The sequence below is a fragment of the Mus musculus genome, chromosome 12 (genome assembly GCF_000001635.26).
Source record: "Mus musculus strain C57BL/6J chromosome 12, GRCm38.p6 C57BL/6J".
NCBI lineage: Eukaryota > Metazoa > Chordata > Mammalia > Rodentia > Muridae > Mus > Mus musculus.
Window position 1 is genome coordinate 66,473,168 of NC_000078.6, and position 21,976 is coordinate 66,495,143.

The 21,976-nt window shown below is 33.7% G+C and overlaps 1 protein-coding gene and 1 pseudogene across 4 annotated transcripts in view; one reads left to right on the forward strand and one right to left on the reverse strand.

The window, feature by feature from the left end:
- The window catches only part of Mdga2 (MAM domain containing glycosylphosphatidylinositol anchor 2), a 763,131-nt gene that overhangs the window by 13,749 nt on the left and 727,406 nt on the right, over positions 1-21,976 (reverse strand). For all 4 annotated transcript variants that reach the window (XR_872713.2, XM_006516013.3, NM_207010.2 and 1 more), the window contains 2 exons: positions 13,544-13,674; positions 35-140 (listed from right to left, as the gene is read on the reverse strand). Coding sequence is in view for 3 of the 4 variants with exons in the window: in XM_006516013.3 (XP_006516076.1) it covers positions 35-140; positions 13,544-13,674 (237 nt within the window). In the remaining variant the exon portion in view is untranslated. The remainder of the gene's footprint in view (positions 1-34; positions 141-13,543; positions 13,675-21,976) is intronic.
- Positions 9,339-10,989, forward strand: Gm19001 (predicted gene, 19001; annotated as a pseudogene).

The window sequence follows — 21,976 nt, forward strand, 5'->3', positions numbered from 1 at the left end:
TATATCAAGTGTTACTAAGAGGAGAAATACTTACTCTTAGTTGGTAGGTCTTGTTTTGCACATTCTCCTTCAGCAATTGATACATCATCAATGGCGATGTCACCCTCTATCCCAGGACCTCGAATGCCTTCAAAAATTAACTACAAACATGACAAATTTATTAGAATGGTTTTATTGAGCAGAAATGTATTTTCTGAGTTTTCTCTAAGCATATAGCATGACTCTTCAAGAAATATCTTAAGGAACAAATCAATGGTTTGCATATCTGTTAAAGCCCAGAACAGAACAATAGCGTACACTGTTAAAATGCTTTCATATTTTGCAGGTACATAGGATCGGCTCCTCATGCTTTTTATACTTACCTCTTGACTTTTTGCTGTGATTTTACTTTGGAATTGTACATCAAAAACTTGATTGTATTCATGAATATAGACTAATAAATTAGAATCTAGTGAAAAGCCCTTGAATATCCAGTATTTACAATAGTTGAGCACAGAGGCTCAATGAGTGATATCAGATAACCTTCATTATAAATTATGGCTATGATATCAAAAACATGATTAGAAAAATTTAATTATTTACTCTTGAAGGAGACAAGACCTTTAGAAATATTTTTTAATCCTCAAGTTTTCTTTCTTCCAGAAAAAAAATAATTTAGCTGTTAAAATGTAACCTATGTATTTAGCAGTTTATACTTTCAGATAAATTTTGAAATAAAATAGTAATTTGGTCTTTCCAAAGAAATATTAACTTAATAAAAGGCTCTAATTTAAGATAATAAATACTAATGCAGGCTGGATAGATGGTTCAGCAATTATGAGCACTGGCTGCTCTTCTAGAGATCATGAGTTCAATTCCCACATGGTGGCTCATCACCATCAGTCATGGGACCTGATGTCCTCTTCTGGCATGCAGGTGCACATGCAAGTGGACCACTCATATGCATGTAATAAATAAATAAGTAAATAAATCCTTTTTAAAAAGATAACACTAATGCATGTGTTTTATAAAACTCTTATTTAGTACTATTTGAGTGAAAATGTGTTTTGCAGTGCAACAGGTTTGCCCTTGCTTTTGGTTTATCTTTGAAAATAGTTCATCAAAGATAAATTTAGGATTATTCCTAGAGAGTTTAGATTTCTTTTGCCATGCTCATCAATACTGTGTGGTATGCTATGGTAATTTTCTCAATAAAAGTTTCCAATTAGTAGGCAAAAACATTCATTTTCGAGCTCTTCCTTAATTCCCTGCTCTCCACTTACAGGCAGCCTAGTAGACACTCTCCGCAACTTAATAAGGGAAGTGTTTTGTGACGTCTTAATTAACAGATTTAACATTTTAATACCTCTTTCTGCTTTTCCTTATTATTTATTCATGATAATTAAGATTGTACAAAGCCATCTCTGGAGAATATCTCCGATAACCTGCATCACTGAAGAGAAGCACAAGGCCAGGGTAAAGTTCAGAGACTCAGAACCAAGGTTTTAGTTTATGGATTTTGAATCTGCAAATCAAATGGGCAGAAAGGAATAATTTTATATGCTTGGAAATAAGAAATTTTATTGTAGTCCAGATGCAAAGTATGAAGCTATCAGAAAAATGCCTGCCAAGTGGCGGGGATGTAAATAATTTGGTGACCTTAGATATGAACCCTTACTATGTACAGTTATAAGAACAAATTTTTATTTTACGTATTCTACATAATTGAGTATATTATTGTACAGATTTCTTGTGGCCAGTCATGTTATTTTTAGAGAGCAGGAAAAGTGAGAAGTGTTGTGGCTGAGGAATGTTGGTATAATTATTAACTATCCACAATTGTCTAGACTTTCCTTGCAGTTCCCCCCCAATTACTTTGAATAGATGATGATAGGTATCGGGATAGTTGATAGCATTTATGGAGAAAGACACAGGGCTTGCAATGCAGCCATGCAGAAGACAATGCTGTTGCATCCCTATATGCCTTATGTGAAGACATGATGTGGAAACATCCACTCAGGGCTAGGTAGGAAGGTCTACATGTGCACCTACTTGGGATTTAAACATTGGAAGCTGGAATCAAATTCTTCATTAACAAGGCTTGCTAGCATCAGCTGTAGTAGTATGCAGATTTCCTTAGCTGTAAAAGTGACTATTTTCAAGTTTTCCTTGAAGTATACAATTATATTCACTCAGTAAATTCTCATTATCTATAGTAAGGGGCCAATATAAGACAATAGGATTATATATAAAAATAAAAATGAAAGTGAACATAATCTCAAAACCATCGGCACGCATTTTGGGTTGCTCCCCTGAGTAGGTATAATTTAATTTTAACAATCTATCACTATAAAATATTCTGTAGTCATTGCCTTATAATACTGATCATGCCTCCTGATTCAATTATTTCAATAATTGTTAATTTCCCTTTCCTCTTCTTCTTACTTCCCTTGATTAGAGTTGCAGGCTCAGATCTAACTTTACACTGAAGTTAAAACATTGAATCAGGAGAGGTGAGAAAGACACCGTTTTTATGGTTAGATTGCAAGGGAGTGATGGGGAGAGAGACTGTCTAAAATAATTTATCATGTGTGCTGTCTGTTTTCTGGCAATGTGTTGCATTATATTCTTAATTTACAAATCAACAAAACTGAACTATACTGGACCAAGGGGGCTGTCTATCTCTAGAACAACTCCTTATAGGACTATTTCATCCCATCAAGATACTGAATTAGTGGGTAGTAATAAAAGTTGGCTGATTTGCAGACACATTAATTTCACTGACATTTATAACTATTGATAATATCGTTGGCCGCTAAATATAGCAGGCTGATTTCTTTCTATAGGAACCTAGCATGAGTTTTAAACAGGGAATTAGTTTTCTTTATTGGTACAATAAAAAATACTTTCTGACAAAACTCTTACTACATGTATAGTGTTTTTAATGTTTATTTGTAACTTTGTGATTATTGGGAATCCAATCTGATCAGGTACAGAGATCTTACAGTATTAGAAAGCTCCCATGAGGCATAGTTGCTTGACTATTTGTAATTTTGAGATTATACTACAATTACAGCATTTCTCTCCCCTCTCCACTCTTCTTCAAATTCAAATTCTCTTCTTTCATTAATAGTTATTTTTCAAGCATATATGTGAATTCATGTTGAAAGATAATCTCTTGTGCACTGTGTCAAAGCATTCACCTGTCAATAAAACAGCCTATGAACAATGAGCTGAGTTAGGAAATGGGAGGTAGAAATTCTGGCAGAGAGATGGCAGGGGGTCGGGGCGGACTGGGGAGTTTCTGGGATAGAGGAAGGCAGATTCTCCCCAGAGATAGAAGAAGGTAGTCATATGAAACTGAGGACCAGGTAACAAGCCATGTGGCATGACTTCGAACAAAGTAAACAGATAATTATGCTATGAGCTAGTCGTGAAACAGGTCCAAGTTATTGGTCTAGGCATTTTTTATATATAAGAAGTCTCAGAATCATTATTTTGGAAAATTAAGAAAATGGGTAGAAAAAGAGGTTAGAGATGGCAGCTACTCATATACATACACACATAACACACACACACACACACACACACACATACACACACACACATACACACATATACATACATATATGTTACTATATATAAACTGCTCACTATGCATGTTAGTTGTATGCTTCTTTTTCAGAACTGTACATTTGGCCTTGGACAACCTACTTGTGTGATCTTCCATAGAGAAGACCACCTCTTCTGCCTGCTTCCAGCTTTCTCAGTTACCTGTAGGTCTTTGTAGGGTTGATGTTTTATGGGATTTTCCCTGTCTACTTTGGCATGTCTAATGGTGCTGTCCTAGTTGCTTGGTTTTAGTTTTTGTGATAGTTTGCTATTGAGAATATATAGAGTGCTTTTGAACTGATTGGTTCTCCATTTATTACACTATACTGTTTATGCACTAAATTGTAACTGCAAATTAAAATGCATAGGTCATAGTAGATTTATTGATGGCATTAAGACCAAGGTCTTGGGGATAGATTTATTCTGTAGAAAAATAGAGATTACAAAAAATGTTTAGGTGTTTTCTCCAAAGAATATGTCATATTTGGCATTTCAAGCTTTTATAAAAATATATGTCTTTGGTAGCAACTTTCAAGTATGAAATCAAGAGAATGTCACGGAACATTGAATTTTATGTTTTCCAGGGTGGATGATATAAATGAACTGCAAATTACACTCACTTTGAGAAGAATCTCTGTTTCAAAAGCTGAATTCTGTCGCATGTTTGTGAAGTTTAATTATTCTAAGTACTATTTCATCACAGTGTTAAAAACGTTTCTTACTATGCACTTTTGCAGTGAGTTTGGTTTAATGGATTCAAAGGAGTTAATAGCATGTGGATATAAGGAGAAGGTGTTGAGTTTGGTTTTCCTAAGGGATAAAATTATGTAAAGCTTATTCTTCCTGCATGACCAGGTTGACATTATTTAAAATATTCCCTTCAATGAAAAAGCTTACTTTAAAATTTAAATGTTTTCATATAGTCTCCACAGAATGCAAACAAATAAAGATGTAACAAACACTTCATTGAAAAAAAAATAACGTTGGGACTGTAGAGATGACTTAAAGGTTAAGAGCAATTGCTGCTCTTGAAGATGAGCAGGGATCGATTCCCAGCAACCAGATGGCAGCTCTCAACTATCCATTTCCTCAGTTTCAAGGGATCTGAGGCCTTCTTTTGGCCTTACTAACAGAAGGCATGTACATGGTGCACAGACATACATGCAGGCAAAACACCCTACATAAAATATTTTTAATTAAAAAGTAATATTAACTCTTGATGGATAACTTCAGATGGAATTTTCAAACTATATGGGTTTCTGCCTTAAAATTACATCAAGCACACACACTTGCTTCAAGTAATAGACTAACAGTTTCTGATAAACAGAGCTATTTTAAGCATATGCAGCTGACTCCATAGAGGCAGATAGATTAAACCATTGTGTTCAGATGTCATCTCTCACTAAGCAAAGAAGATTTGTGTGTAGAGCTAATGAATCGAAGTAGTCAAAGATCAAATAATATAATATCTCCAGATATTGACTTACTGTTCTGGGAAGCATTTGCAAATGTTCACAAGTATTTTCTTTCTGACAAGAGGCAGATAACTTCTGGCTGTTAGCAGTTAGAAAAATGTTGAAGTTTAATGATGCAATTTGAGAAATGATTATAAATATCATTGAGAAAAACATGATTCTAAAAAATTTATGTATAGCAGTTGGAGTTAATAATGATATTCATCTTATTGGTTCAACAAATTAGCTGAACCATGCTCAACCCTTAAACAAGATATTGGAAGTGATACAATCCACTAGATAGGGTAGTCTTAGATTTTTTTTTCCCTTGAGAAACTATTCAATATTAGCTGTGAGTATAACTTTACAAGGCTCCAGTTTAACTTGCTAGATATCATGTCTCAAAGGCTTCTAATTTGAAATAACAAACTCAGATTTACATTGCTGTGGAAGACAGAGAAATGTAATGCATTGTGAGCCACAAATGGGAGGTATTTACTTGAAAGATTAATTGAATTTTATGTTTTCCTATATATATGTACATGCATATTTATTTTCCTATATATATGTATATGCATATGAGTGCCTCATATATGCATGCAGGTTCCCATGGAAACTGGAAGCATTGAATCCCCTAGAGTAGAGTTATAGATTGTTATGAATTGCCTAATGTGTGAGAGGAATTCAACTAGGGTTTTCTCCAAGAGCAGTATGCAGTCATAACCAAAGAGCTATCTCTGCATCCTTTTAGAACACTTTAAATGGTGAACTCAGCTACCATCATGATATACGTATCATTGTCCTGGAATGTGATTTGCCATGTCAGACTTAGAACTGCATGAGACTATGACTTTTGTGATCAAGATCACTTCCAGGTCATTTTTATTATGAGACTGTAGTGATGTTGAGAAGAATATGCTCATTATTTAGTAATAATTACTTATATATAAATTTCTTTAAAACCTGTTTACAAATATTTAAATGAGGATATGACTGTAAAAGATCTTTACTTGCTTTTAGCAAAATAATGAACTTCAAAATAGTATTGTTTTATTATGTCTTTTTATAGATGACTCCTGGGGGGAAATTAGGCCATAGTATGAACAAAGTACAGTATTAAAAAGAAAAGTGAGTTATTTTCCTTGTTACATAGCAGATAAATTATAGAAAATTTTACATGTTTAATATTATATTGATTTTGTATTTTTGTAACTTTTGTTCTTATCCTTTAACATATAGCAAAATCTATTATTCTTACAAGCACTGATGATGCTAAATTAATTCTATAAAAAAACCCACAAAGAATTTTCAATATAATAAAATTTTATTTTGAGCCACAATATAATATTATTTTCACCAAGAAAATTCATTGACAACGCTTAAGAGACGTGGGAAGTGTATAAATTTTAATACATTTTATATAAACATACTTAAAAGTTCAATCAATAAAACTACATAAATCTTAGTGAAAGAGGAATTCAAATCACTCACACCCAGTTTACTGTTGCAGAAGAAAAGTGAATATCATGCTTTCTACTTGACTTAAAAATATTTTCAGATGTTATATATCTATGTTCGAATGACATTGTCATTGCTTACACTTTAATTCATATGACAATATACTAGTATATATTAATGTTGCATGATTTTTGGTAGGCATGCCACAACTAAGTATTTTAAAAATCTTGCTACTGTATAAATTATTTTAGAGTTGAAAATTCTTAACTTGAAATAATTCTAAGTAACAATACAGAAAATAAAACAAATTAAAAGGGAATATTATACCAGGACGTGAGTTTTCCTGCTCAGTTAAGATCTATGAGACGAAATAAGCGGTCAATAGATCTATAAATACATTGTGAAATTAAAAAACAAATTTCATAACTAAAAAATTTCCTTATCATGATTTCTTGCTGGTAATTTAGATAAAATTGCACTGATCCAAATTCTTTATTTTTGGTGGCTTCCAACTGAAACAAAGTAATTGAAGTCAGATAATTTGAAAAAACAAATCACTGGATTAAATAAGCTAAGCAATGGGGTTTAAGTCACAGAGCATCCTACCATGGTGTAAAGATGATGATAATAATAAAAACCAACAGATATCCATGAGAAATAGAAATCAAGTCATCCTATGTTTGTCCTGAATGGAGTTTTCAGGTCATTGTAAACAGAACCAGTTTGAAACCTGGAAGAAAATTTGACTCTGAAGAGACTGAATTGAGAAGCCACATAGACAATGGCAGTTTAAAAACATATTATATATGAATGGCCCTTAAAGCAGGCTATAAAGTTTTGCTTCACTTAAACATGTCTGGATTTGATACATTTGTTCATCAAGTTATGCTGATAAGGTTAATAACATATTTGGTGATGTAATTTTTGAACATATAGCTTTGTGCTTAGTATTTTAGGTTTCTTTAAAGCACAATAGGAGGAAACAATAAAGTCAATATAAACAAGCACAAAAACAATACTAGAGAGGAAGCAAAGGAGACAGAGAGAGAGGTATAGTGGGGTTGTGGGGAGAAGAGATTAAAGAGAAAAGGGAAAATATGAGAAAATGTGGTTTTCTTTAATAAATATTACCTCCTTAAAACATATAGACTGTTTCTAACTAACTCAAACACATCATTGTAAAGGTTTCACACTACTTTCATAGTTTTACAGATATCTAGCATCTATTAAGTTAAAATTCATGTCTTCTACCCAAATTACTAGATTTTCAAATGAAAACTAAATAACAATCCATAAAGGGAAGAAGAATCAATCTATCAAAACCAACCAAGACTAATATAGATCTGCATGAGCAGATAGTGACCCCAAACAGTGAATTATGATTTGGTTTGATCTGCTTAAGTCATTATCAAGAGAAATAAAATATTTTGTATAAAGAGTAACATTGAATTTATAGAGCTATAATGTGCAGTTGCTAAGATGAAAATGTCACTGAAGGAGAGTAAGTTCAGAGTAAACATTCCCACATGAATGATCAGTAGATATCAAGGTAAAGTATAAGCTAATTAAAATCAAAATCAAATTTTTGAACAGAACTCTCACAGGATAAAATGGGGGAACAAAGAGATAGGAAGAAAGTAGTTACCTTCAATGTTCATACCACAATGGACCCACAGGCCCAGTAAGGTCAGGAAATCACTGAGTACACAGACAGAGGAGAACACATATGAGCATATGAAAGCATACCTGAATCTAAGTTCTTCAAACCATCAATAACGAGAAAATCTTAAATTAACCCAGAGAAGGAAAGATTGCATAATAGACAGAAGAAGTGTGTGCGCAGCCAGAGAACCACACTTGGGAATAACGGAGAGAAAGGAGAAGGACATCCCGAAAGTTCTAAAAGAAAAACTACTGAGCTATGCCAAGAGGAAATGATTTTTTTTTTTTTGGAAAGATGAGGGTGAACAAATCAATTTTTAAAAGAACATAAGGTGAAAAGAATCCATCCTCAACAGACCTACACTTCAAGAAATGTCAAATGGAGTCCTTCAGGCTAATCAACACAGATAGCAGATGAACATAGGGACTTCTCAGTGCAATAAATCTATGGAAAAGTCCAAGAAGCTTAAGGAATGGAAAGTACATTGAGAACCAAGTAAACAAACCAATTCTGGTTCCTATAGCAGAACAGAGCTGAGTACAGCGGAGAGAATTTCTCCAGGGCTAACTTACATAAACAACTATAAATAAAGTTTAATTTTAACATTCCTGAGTATCTTTGTATGTTTCTGTTCATATGCTGTGTATCTTATGCAAATACCTGCAGCTATAGAAACACATTTTTGTCCATAGTGGACCTGTTCATCTTTTTAAAATTTAAATGACCCTTTTTATTTCTGATAACAACAGATAGTTACATTCCTTCTTTTAACCAACAGATGTGAGAAACCAGGTCCAGTGGACTGAGACTGGCTAACTTGAAATGGGACTTGACTATGGAAACGTGTTACCTCAACCCCAGACCTGTTGCTCTGTCTCCCATTCACCCATTTACACCCCTTATGTTCCAGGGGCAACTGCTTTCTAGAGTTTCCTTGCTGGCTCTAGAATAGTGAACTATGTTTTCTTGCAAAAACATTATCAAATAAGCAACCTGCATACTTCCTTTAATTTGAAAAACTGGCAGAAGAGAAGGCATATTTCAGCAAATCTTATTATAATTTAAAATTTTTCCGACAATCAATTCAATTAATTTTAAATACTGAAAGTGTTTTAGTTAATTTCCTAGTATTCTCATGTAAATGTTTTGCCCCTTCTGCGTAGAATCACACCATGGTAGCTTTGACACTGTACATACATTCTGAAAACAGTCAGGCTTTAGCTGCTCAGTACAGTGGGCCTCAGGCCCCTCTGCTACCTGTACTACCCCATTTCCATGTTGGCCAAGCCAACTGCACCCTGGAATTTCTCAGAAATCTTAATGCTAGCAGGGTTCCAGTATTTGAGGGTGATGGCAGCGGATTCTGTGTGTTTGAGAGTAATGATACTCCCCAATAGGTAAGCCACGAGAAGCTTCCAGTTAGGACTCCAGAGGCAGGAGCTCAGGTGGGGTCTGGGTGAGCTTTGCTAACAGAGCTGTCATTGCTTTGACAGCATCTGAGTGTTCCCACCATGGGCATCATGCACAACAAAACAGGCCACTGAAACTGCCAATGTACAGGGGAGGTAAGGCTGTTGGTCTCTCTCTTGAAGACCAGGAATTTTCATGATAGTGACAATGGCTGATATCACAGTAGTCGGCACTCTGCTGTGGCTCTATAAATAGATCTTAGAGCCTTCTTTACCCAGGCCTTCTATAGTACCAAAGACTGTATGATGGTTTGTATATCCTTGGACCAGGGAGTGGCACCATCTGAAGGTGTGGCCTTGTTGGAATAGGTGTGACCTGGTTGGAATGGGTGTGTCACTGTGGGTGTGGGTATAAGATCCTCACCCTAGTTGCCTGGAAGTCAGTCTTGCACTAGCAGCCTTTGGATGAAGACATAGAACTCTCAGCTCCTCCTGCATGATGCCTGCCTGGATACTGCCATGCTCCCACCTTGATGATAATGGACTGAACCTCTGAACCTGTAAGCCAGCCCCAATTAAATGTTGCTTTTTTTGTAAGACTTGCCTTGGTCATGGTGCCTGTTCACAGCAGTAAAACTCTAATACAGACTGGTTCCTTACCTGCATTAGCCAGACACATTTCAGGGCTGAAGTTGTATGAGAAGATCGCCTAGTTTGATGCTGAGAAGTTTGCCTAGTGCCTATCAAAAAAGGACGTACCAAGGAAAGAAAAGGATTCGCAGGAAGAGAAAGAGAAGCCTGGGGGTGAGTGGAAAGAGGACAAAAAGGCAGCTAGCTACCTCATCTCCTGAGGAGGAGATGGATTAAAGTGAGAAAGCACTGGCGGCTGAACCCAAGGTCAAGGGTCCCTCAGCTCACCTGCCCAACAATGCCTTTGTGTTGGATGAGTTCAAGTGTAATTATGCCAACAAGGACACATACACTACTTTGTGTCATTGCCATAATTGAAAGCATTTTGGTAAGGATGACTGGTCCCTGTGGTATGCTGAGAACTGTTTCACTGAAGATCCTATCTAGACCTTCATGAGTTGCAAAAACAAAACAAAACAAAACAAAAAAAGCAAACTCATCATTGGACTGTTCCAGTTACTTTACAAACTGAGGAAGAATTCCTTTCTAGTGTCACCCTCTTTGGAACCAACAATAGGATCTGTGTTTCTGGCATTTGGATATTCTAAGACCAAATGTCCTCCTCCCTACGGAGTCCAGACTGGCTGGTGGATTATGAGTCATCTACATGATGGAAACTGGATCCTGGTAGTGAGGTGATCCAGACTCGGTTAGAGAATACTTTTCCTGGAAGGAGACCTTGGAGCTTAAGGGCAAGGACTTCAATCAAAACAAGATCTTCGAGAGAACATGTCTTGTTGTCGCCTAGCTGCCTGCATCCAGCCTTCCATGGAGATGAAGGTAATTAAAGGAAACTGGACATTGAAAATTTTTTCCTGTAGTGGATACTATATCCCCTATAAAGTATAACTCCTATATCTTTGATTTCACTAAACCTAATCTTGTCAATTACCTTCTACCATTGCAAAGACATTTATTCATTTTGTTTGGTTAGATTATTCCTGTAAGAGAATTTTATAAACTATATAATAAAAAGGACAATTTACTGGTTTTCTGATTTGAGTTTGTCAGTTTTCTCTTCCCTTTCTCTCTCTCTCTTTCTTTCTTTCTTTCTTTCTTTCTTTCTTTCTTTCTTTCTTTCTTTCTTTCTTTCTTTCTTCCTTCCTTCCTTCCTTCCTTCCTTCCTTCCTTCCTTTCTTTCTTTCTTTCTTTCTTTCTTTCTTTCTTTCTTTCTTAATTCAATGAATATTTGAGTTCCTTTAAGATACAACTAGGATAAGCATGTCTTCCACAGTTAATCTTAAAACATCCTTTTGTATGATTTCATTCTTAATTTGCTCATTTGACTATGTAAATCTTTCCTTGATAATATCAACTACTCAAGCAGTTTTTAGTTAGACATATATAATCTTATAACACACCCAATATCAATGTATTCAAAACTTCAAACTGATATTTACAACAACTTCTCAATATATTTACTGTGGTTTTTCTCAGACATATTTTGTCAACATGTTTAAGACAGAAATAATCATATATGGTTCATAATTTGATCTCACCCACCTCCCTTTTTTTGTATAAACCAATCTGTAGTTCAGGCATTAGTTGACAATTTGTAAGCCAAAATTTCTTCGTCATTAATGTCTACTTCAAGATTCCTCCCATGAAAACTGTTCTCTTCTTGTTCACATCTAAGAATATCCCGAAATCTCTTTCATGCCTGTGTACCAGTTCTCCAGCATAATTTACAAGAATTTTTACTAAATCTTCATGCCTCTCAAGGTGACAGAAAGTAGGAGTATCTAAGGAAATCAATGCTTGCCCTGGAGGCACTTAACAAATGTTCATTAAATTAACATGAATGTGAAGAAAAAATTGTCTAGAGTATAATACCATCCTAACTTAAATCCTTACTGTAGATGTACTTAATTTAATCATTTGTGATAAAGAGGTAGCCTAATTAGGAATCAAAACATATACTGAAGAACATAAAAATTTTTAGAAAAATGAGCCTCAATGCGTGTGCATGCGTGCACACACATGCACACACACACACACACACACACACATACACACTTTAATATTAGTTGTACTTCAAGTTCTGCCTTCCTAAGTTAAGGTATTTCAGGTTTTACCACTGTATTGTCCTTCATAGACGTAAAACGTTTCTGTACTTTCATAGTCATATGATTCCTTGGGGCCTTAATTTCTTATCCTCTAATCTTGCAAAAAATTATTCATTTTATTAACTTGGTTAGCTTTAGAAGACAATCTCTCAAACAGTCATGTAATTATGCAATGAAAAATGTTGCATAATTAGATCAGTCTGATTATCTGGACCCTTCAAAGTAATCAATGAGACACATTTATGATATCATTAAGTGGATTTGAGTACTTTCAAATAAGGATACAGCTATAAACTATATTACATGTGGTTAGATTTTAAAATTTTTTCACTATTTTAAACAAATAAAGATATTTTGGTGTATGTTGGCTAGGAGTTTATGAAAGCACAGGTATGCACACATATACATTCATATACATATGTAGGGTATAGTTATTTAAATCATCAAATTCATGCTTCCAACTTTATTGAAATGGTTTATGGATATACCATCTTTTATAAGGATTATTAAAATTTCCAATTTCAACCTAAAAATCTTAAATCATTAAATTTTTTGATATCTTTATAAATGCTTTTTTGGTTTTTAACTGGTCTAACTTCAATTTACAGAAAGAAAAATTAATTTTTTTAAACATCCTGACTTTGATTAAAATAATAAATGACTGAAGTACAAAACTTGTTTCAAATGCCATCTAAAGTTATCCAACAAATTAGATAGAGTACTAATGTCCATTTTAGTGAAAATCTCTATTATTCTCTATAGTAAATAAACTACATGCAAATGATTCTATAGAAATAGATTACTATGCAAATACCTTGAGGGTTTTTAGTTTAATTTTTTTGTTTTGTTCTGTTTTTTCTTGAGATAGGTTTTCTCTCTGTAGTTCTAGATATCTTAGAGTATGCTTTGTGGACCAGGCTAGCCTCAAACTCATAGAAATGAATACCTCTACTTCCCAAATTCCAGGATGACACATGAAGGCATGTGTCACTATGCTAGGCAATAACTCATCTTCTGATAGATTATTATTCTATATGATGGATGCTGATACAGATGCATTTGTCTTCATAAAATAGCTATTCAAAATGAGGATATACTTTTATTTGTCTTATGCAGAATTCTAGTATTAATATTTTACTTATTGTTTCTTTAAGATGTGCATTTCATACTGCATTCATTACACTTTGATCTGTGAATAAAGTTAATTCTTACCTGAAATGAAGTAATTGGATATATATTAACATGAGCTTCATTCCATCGTTGTCCTTTGTTCCCACTCGACGACCATAGCGGATTCTCTATCGTTGTCTGCCCTTTCAAACGTAGATATACATTTAAAACCCCTGAAATAAAAATGGGAGTTCATGTTGTATGTTTTTGTCTGCTTCAAGTTTATTTCTCTTTGGTCAAACATTTATGAGCATCTAAAATTAAGTCTTGCAGAATAATCTAGTGTTTTTTGCTCTAATCCAATTTCTTATCTTGCTATCATGCTGTGATCCAAAGATAACCACATTATATTCCCTAGAACCTGTAAATGATACCTTATATTTCCAGAATGACTTTGCTGTGAAGATAAAGGTTTCTGAGGTAGACAGGCTGCTCTATATTATCTCAATGAGTTCTAAATGCAGACACACTTATTATATGAACAAGTGGCAAAAGGCATTCTGACTCAGGAAAGAAGATGGGCTTTGTGAAGGATGTTTTCTGCTTTTAAAGATAGAGGAGGGATTTACAAAGAATGCAAGGCAGAAGAAGAAAGAGAATAGATTTTTCTCAAAAGGCATCAGAAGTATACTGTTATCTTAATTTTAGCACCTTGATATTTTAATATTTACTTTGTGTTCTGTTTCCCAGAACTAGAGAATGCACCTATCCTACCTCAAGCCCAATTTGTTGTCATTTGCTATTTGTCACAATAGCCTTAGAGAGCAATGCAGCATTTACTAAAGTACTAAATGGGCCACACACTATCTGACCTTCATTTTGACTTGTACTATCATTTAGTATCTTTCTTTTTTAAAAAAAATCACATTTTTTCATCTAAATCTCATTTTCCTTCTGAAAGAAGTATTGGAGATAAATAGAGATAGCTTTTTTTATTTCATCATTTAATACATCTTTTTAATTTTCTGTCTTGTACACAAAAAAGAAAAAGCAATGATGACAATAGTTCTGATAGAATATAATGCATCCTAGGCCTCTACTCAACAGCTCTATAAAGTACTTACTACAAATATTCCACTTTACAAATGAGAATATTGTAGGAGTTAAGCAATTTTCCCTATGTAATGTAATGAGAAAAGAACAAAGGCAGGATTTGACCACAGAGCCTAAATATTATGTCCTAAATGAGGATGCTCTCAATATTTTAAGAGATAATATAAAAATCTATTGCATTGAAATATTATTATATTTTGTTATTATGTTGAACAAAGTTCATGTTATAAAAATACATTTTATTCCTAATAGATGAGAATGCTTTCGTTTTAATGTTTATTCCTTTAAGTATATAGATGAAGATGATGTATCTGTATTCATCCATAAAACTACGTGGATTTTTACTGTGCTATGCTTTTTACTGTTTTCACATCTATTTCAAGTTTTTCTGTATCTTCTCTTTAATTGTAGTGGATACTTACATATTTCTACACACAGATGTCTTCTCCCACAGTATTTAGTGTCTGTAGTGTGAAATGCTCTTTTTTTATTTCTAGAAACACCACCCATTACCCAGCCATTATATTCTATATGACGCATTCCTTAACGGCTTCCCTGTTCTTCCTATTTCTATTTAACTTCACTTTTGCTGTCATATACTACACCATCACTCATCATTTTTTGTTTCCTAAAATTCATATTTTATGAATATTAATAAAAGCTGTAAATGTACTTAAAGTTAGTGAACCCTTTTCAACAGGTACACTTCCCTGTGGCCTGTCCCCTTGTCCCTCTCATTCCCCCACCCTCCCTTTTACTTTCTCTCCCTCCCTATCATCATATTCTTTGTAATTTTGACTGCATTATAAAGCAATCCTATAGGTTTTCTTTTTAAATCTCTTTTAGTACTTCTCTTTCATTTTTAATATGGAATCATGATGTAGTATTTTGGTTAATCTTAAAAGTATAATGATCTTGTTACCATATTGGTAAATGGATTCGCTTAAGATTAAGAAAGATACTTTGTTTTACATAGGATGACTATAATTATGACTAATAAGTAGTGAAGGTTATATATCTGTCAAAATTTGTTTGAGATTATAACTTACTTTGGTGGTATACATAATTATTTATATTAATAAATGTTGCAGATTGGATCTGAAATGCCTCACAATAGATTTTGTGACAAAGGCTTGGTTTTCAGTGAAATTTTCAGAACTATGCATTTTGGGAAGTGAATTGATCATGAGAATTTTGACTTAATATGTGAATAGATTTGCATTTGATGAAATGATTGGAGGATGAGGAAAGAGACTAAGAGATGGAGTCAGCATGAAAGGAGGGGGTCGCTCTGGGCTGCTTCAGAAAGATGCATCTCGTCCCAGCCCCTTCACCTCCATCCCTCTGATTCCTGGCTACCAAGAGATGAGTAGATTTCCTCTATCCTGCCACTCTGTCACCTTAATGCTTTACTGTAGGACTTCAAGGATGAAGTCAACTGACACTAGACAGAAAATTTGAAACAGGAGCCAAAATAAATCTTTTCTCTTCCAAGTAATTTATTTCAGGTGATTTGTATCACAAAAAAAAAAAAAAACCCTGATTAACAATGTTATTATTATACGTGTAATTATATGGCATTGTCTCAGAGTTTAGTAGCTACTTATTAGTGAATATGTCTTGTAACCATTTTTATAATTTATTAATTAAGAAAAATGTTAATATGTATATTAAATTCATACTTCATAGTTCATAGTTATCTATTTTATGATATTAAAAGATATTTTATATGAAAATTGCTTATATCTAAAGAATACAGAGCTAAATAATCTCACAGTTAAAATGAGATTTAGAATAAAGATGAGTTGTACTAAATTGTGACCTGCTTATGTTTTAAAAGTAAAATATTTATTTTATAAGAAAAAAATCCTACCATTTTTTTGAAACACAGTTTCCACCTGTGTTAAAACTTAAACACCTTCGTATGTGGGTGCTAACAATCATTTTATTATCTCCAAATAACATGATTTTTTTCTTAGCCTCTTATTCTGAGATGATAACAAAAGCTCACGAATAAACAAATGACTTGCAAACTTGCCCCTAGCATTTCTCATTTTAGTCCCTAAAGCAGAATCTGCTATCAAAAACTATTTAACCCTATTCCAGGTCATCGTGGTCAACAAAATGAGATCTTGTGGAACAGAACAAAGCTCCTTTGGAGAAGTTAGAGTCGACAGCGCTGATTCAGCACAGTGTGGTAAAAATTCTAATGTACATATGATGGATTGTGTTAATACCCTTTACAAGTAGTTTTAAATCCCCAGAGAGATGGATTATGCTTCAGTAGGCAACAGATGCCAGAATGTATGAGTTTAGCCATCTCCAAGGAACTTATAATGTTATGTAGTTGTATGATAAAAGCTGGAGTTAGCTAAGAAAACCATTGATTTCTCTTGCTTGGCTCCCAGTAGTCAGAGGCTAAATGACCTTAGTTGTTTTATATTGTAAATAATTACTAACATTAGGGCTTCTACTTTTATAATATCCATCCTTCACATTTATTGTTACTTAATTTAAAGTATTTTATAAAGCCTAATTTTCATAAGCATTATTCACCATCACTATTACCTAGTGATCAGACTTTGTCTCACTCAATTATTGCCTGATTATTTATCTATAAAATATACTAGATGCTTTAGAATATAATTTAATGATACATGGTAAAATGTACATCCACCTTTACCACAGCTACATGAAACTGAAACATTTTCATGAATTAATATGTAATTCAGTTTATTCTAGGTCTGGATGCCAGTTGCATGTAAATAGCATTTTTTATTACAATCAGTAAAAATAGTCTCATTAATTGAAGTTTCACATTCTATGAAAAGATAATAATGCCCCCAAATTATCTGACTTTAAGCAAGATCTATGTGTATTGATAGGTAATTGTTAGTATCATTTGTTTTATGTACACATACAAAGTGAGAAATTATAAAGTCATTATTTTCTGCTTGAATAGAAATGGCTGCATTGATTCTCCTTTTCAACATGTAATTGCAACAATATGGTAACCCAAAAAGTGAGTTCAATTTCTCCCATTATCACAATGCTTCTGATATCCAACCGAATTTATCCAGCAAACTTTGCGATGGTGGCTTTCTGCTTGTAGGATATTTCAGGTCCCGTATTTGCATCTTTTGGCTCTTCAGCTTCAATACTTTCTCCTGAAAGTCTGTTCTGTATTCTCACACCTTAGATTCTGCTGAGTCTCATATCCACTCACCTTTGCTTTCTGCTCTCTTCTATTGACTTCTATCAATGTGTACTGTTCTTTCTGTCACCACAAAGGATGTTTTATGTTAATATGGTTGTCTCAGTGTTTCTTTATTGTTCACCCACAGTATAGGCCTGTTACACATTTTGTTGAATAAACTTTCTCTTGTTTAGTAAGTTATTATTATGTTACATCCATGAACAACCATTTGACTGATAAGAAACATTGACAACGATTCTCTGTCATCTCCTACAAAACTCTCAACAGGACTAGGCACCTACCTCATGCAATTAGTTCTGATGAATTAGATAAATGAATCAAAGACTCATGGGTAAAAAAGCATCAATATTAAGTTTTTACTTTCAATAAAGTGAGTTTAACTGTTTGTTACATTGGGTGGAAAGTAAAACCATTTTTGCTTTTGTTTTATTTTGCTTTTGTGTTTTGTTTATATCCTTACATCCATTGATGAAATAGCATTATCTACTTTCACTCACATAATTAAATTGATTTAAATATAATGGCTTCTACTAAACACAGTCTAAGGGCTCATCATCAGCGTGTAATAGATATGTGAATATTAGCAGTGCACCTTGTATACATGTATAACATGTCAAAACAAACTCCTTTATTTTGTATAATTAACATATAGTAATATCAGTTTTTAATTACATAGGAAGAAAATAATTTCAGAAACTGTTATTCTAAAACAAGTACTAAAAAACTAAATGTGTGTGAGGATATATACGGTGTTTTATGCCTGTGATAATTGTTTCTAATAATATTTGACTATAGGAAGTAATAAATCATAGCAATAAATCATAAGTCACAGTAGAAGCGAACAGAAAGCAAAGGTGAGCGGATATGAGACTCAGCAGAAGCTAAGGTGTGAGAATACAGAGCAGAATTTCAGGAGACAGTATTGAAGCTGAAGAGTCTAGATATCGATTCATGTCTCCTGAGCCAAACATTTATCACTTAAGAAGGCAGTTTACTGAATGAATATCACCATTATTTTCTCATTGATGGTATGATGTTACCAGTTATTAAATATAAACAGATCCTCATTGAAGTCATTGACTTAATCTTATCATATATCAGCTCCTATCAAATCACCACGGTATAGTTGTTAATATCTAACATTCAAATGATGAATACTCAGTATCCTCCTTTTGTATTTCCTAAGCAATCTAGAAATTGCAATTGTCATGGAAGTTAACTTTGAGAATTATCAGTATGTAAGAAAATTTTAACTATTTATTTATATTTTGCCTGATTGTCTGTATATTCATGAAGCTGCCCCTGGAGGTCATAGTAAGGCATTGGATCCCTTGGCACTGTAGTCAATCCTGGCAAACTTTTGGGCTTGCTATGAACCCAATCTTAGTCCTCTTAACTTCTGAGCATCTCTCCAGCCAAAGAAGAATCTTGAAAATAGTAGTTTTCTTACATGGATCCAATATACTTATGATCATAGGTCCTTTTCCCACAAAAATTTGTATATTAAATATTTATCTACTATGCCTCTTCTAAATAATGTAGCAAGAACTCTGAGTTGGGATCACACCAGGAATGTCAAACCCATGTGTGTGCAGTAGGGAGATTTCTTGATTGAAGGATATGCTCAAGTAAAAGCCAAAACTTTGGTATTTTTAAATCCAAAAAAAGAAACACAGTCTTTGACCAAAACTGGAAACAAAAGTCAGGCACCCCACATCATACAAAAAAAAAAAAAAAGTCATCTTTTACTATTGTCTGTACAAAGACATTTATAGCACTATTTAAAATTTTTTGAATTGCAACATATCACATAGTCCAAAAATATGAATACAGTTAATGAGAAAGAATAATTCAAGATATTTTTATAAAGAAAATGTTAATAAGATGTTAACTCCAGATCAATAAATGCTATTTCTATATTAAGTTAGATAATCATAAGAGGGCATATCTGAACCACAGTATTTCAGACATAGTTTCATTTTCTTATGCATATGGGTTATCAATATCTCTTATTTTTATTTAAAGATGTTTTATATAAGTTGACAGTGAAAATACTCATGGGTACTTTTATTAAGTTACTATATTTGAATTAATTATTAAGGAACAATTGATAGTTTTCCACATATTTTGTTTCACCTAGCAGAGCTCTGAATACAAATTTGGGAACAACAATTTAATATTTTCTCATTATACAACTTAAGAAGTTTTCATGAAGTTTCTTCCATTTGCTCTCTGCACTCCATAAACAGTTAGTTCTCTTGTTATTCTTTTAATACAAGCAAAAGCTAATACAACTACTTTAGGTCATCTTTTAAACCTATTAAGCACTTGCTGTTCTGAAGAATCTCATAAATACATCAGGGTTATTGTTCTCAGGGAGACAGCAATGGAACAAGCTTCAGTGTGACAAATGCAGATATTTGCAGCAGGAGCTTTGAAAACAAAGGGAGCTGAGAGAGCCTATAACACAAAGTTGTCCTTCAGCTGTTTTTTGAAGAAAAATAAAAATTGCCCAGATAATTAAGAAAGAGAAAAGGTACCAATTCTATCACATATATTTTTTAAAATATTTATTTGTAAATGAATATTTATTGAGTACCTAAGTTAATATTTATTCTGCATCAGTTCACTGAATCATAGGAAGAGTCATTTCTTTTGCCCTCATGAAGCACAGCTCAGAAGGAAGGTCAGAGACCAGGATTCTCCACAGAACTTGATTTGAAGAGTGTCAGACATTATTAGGACTGTCCTTGAGTGCATGACCAACCTTTTTGGAACTGTAACACAATGCTGCCATCTACGAAGTTCACATTCAAAAACTACATAGTTGAATTACAAAATAAAGGTTAAATCCCTAATACTATGTTAAGTTTACAATGGGTTGCACTCATCATTACTCTTGAGGACAAGTTGCCCACTACAGTTCAGCTTGGCTACAGGAAGGTTAACATGTCCTGAGGCTTTTATGCTACAAGTTTTAAAGGATGAATTTTATAGTGGGCCAGAGAGAGGATGAATATCAGGAGCCTGATTCAGTACTGCTCACGGCAGTAATTAGAGTGAATGTGAACAGCTCTTTCTTAGCTGAAGGACTTTGGTCCTCACTCCAGCCTCTCTGCTAGCTTGTTTATTCCAATTTACTTTCAGTAAGACTACCCATTCTTGTAGCATATACTTCATATTTATTTTAGAGAGAAGATGAGACTTCAACGTTGCCTCCTGTTCCTGCTTTCAGATGCACCAGAAGATAAGTTCTTACATAACTGTTTTTTCTCACTTTATTAGACCTGGTATTAGTTCCCTTCTTTGGGAATAATTTCATTGTCAAGGCATTACACACACATCTTTTTATAAACATTTATTTCCTGTGAATTTATAGCATCTATCCACCTCCCTTCATAAATCAGGCTCTCTGTATACCTACATCTCTTTCTTCTATCATTTCTTCTTCACCCTTGCGGTTACTAGAATCAAAGAAGAATAACCTCATTCATGAATTCTTTTTGCATTCCTCTTTTTTCCTTCATGGTGAAATGAGCTTTCCAGAGGCAGAACCTTGTCTAATTCTCATCAAATTCAAAGGGCATATTAATAAATGTATTTTGTATTTACTCTAGTTTTCTGGGACAATATGATGCTTCTAGCTCACAAATTTCTTTTAGTTAACAAACTTTTATCATATTTGGTGACTTCAATAAGATTCTGATTCTTTAGAACTTTAGAAATTCCTTTGTTCTGTTAAGAATTAACTAGTCCACTAGGAGACATAGAAATGCTGATACATAGTTTTTTTGTTTCTTCTATTGTATATTTTGTTTATTTACATTTCAAATGTTTTACCCTTTCCACGTCTCCCCTTTGGAAACTCCCTAGCTGATACACATTTTTAGTAGTGAAATATCACGTTGTGAGAGTTAATCATAGTTGGTAGCTTGGCAGAACCCAGAATCAACTGGGTTAAAAATCTCAGTGAGGTACTGGCTTGATCAGGTCGGCTTATGGGCATTTCTTTTAGGGAATTATCTTAAATAATTTATGTTGGATGACCCATCTTACTGTGAGGGGACACTTGCTAAGTCAGGGATCTTAAACTGTGTAAGAGTAGAGAAATTCACTGGAGCATAAGCAAGATGGAAATAAACATACATGCATTTTCCCATCTCTACTCTCCTGTTGATGTCATGTGACCAGCTGTCTTAAGATCC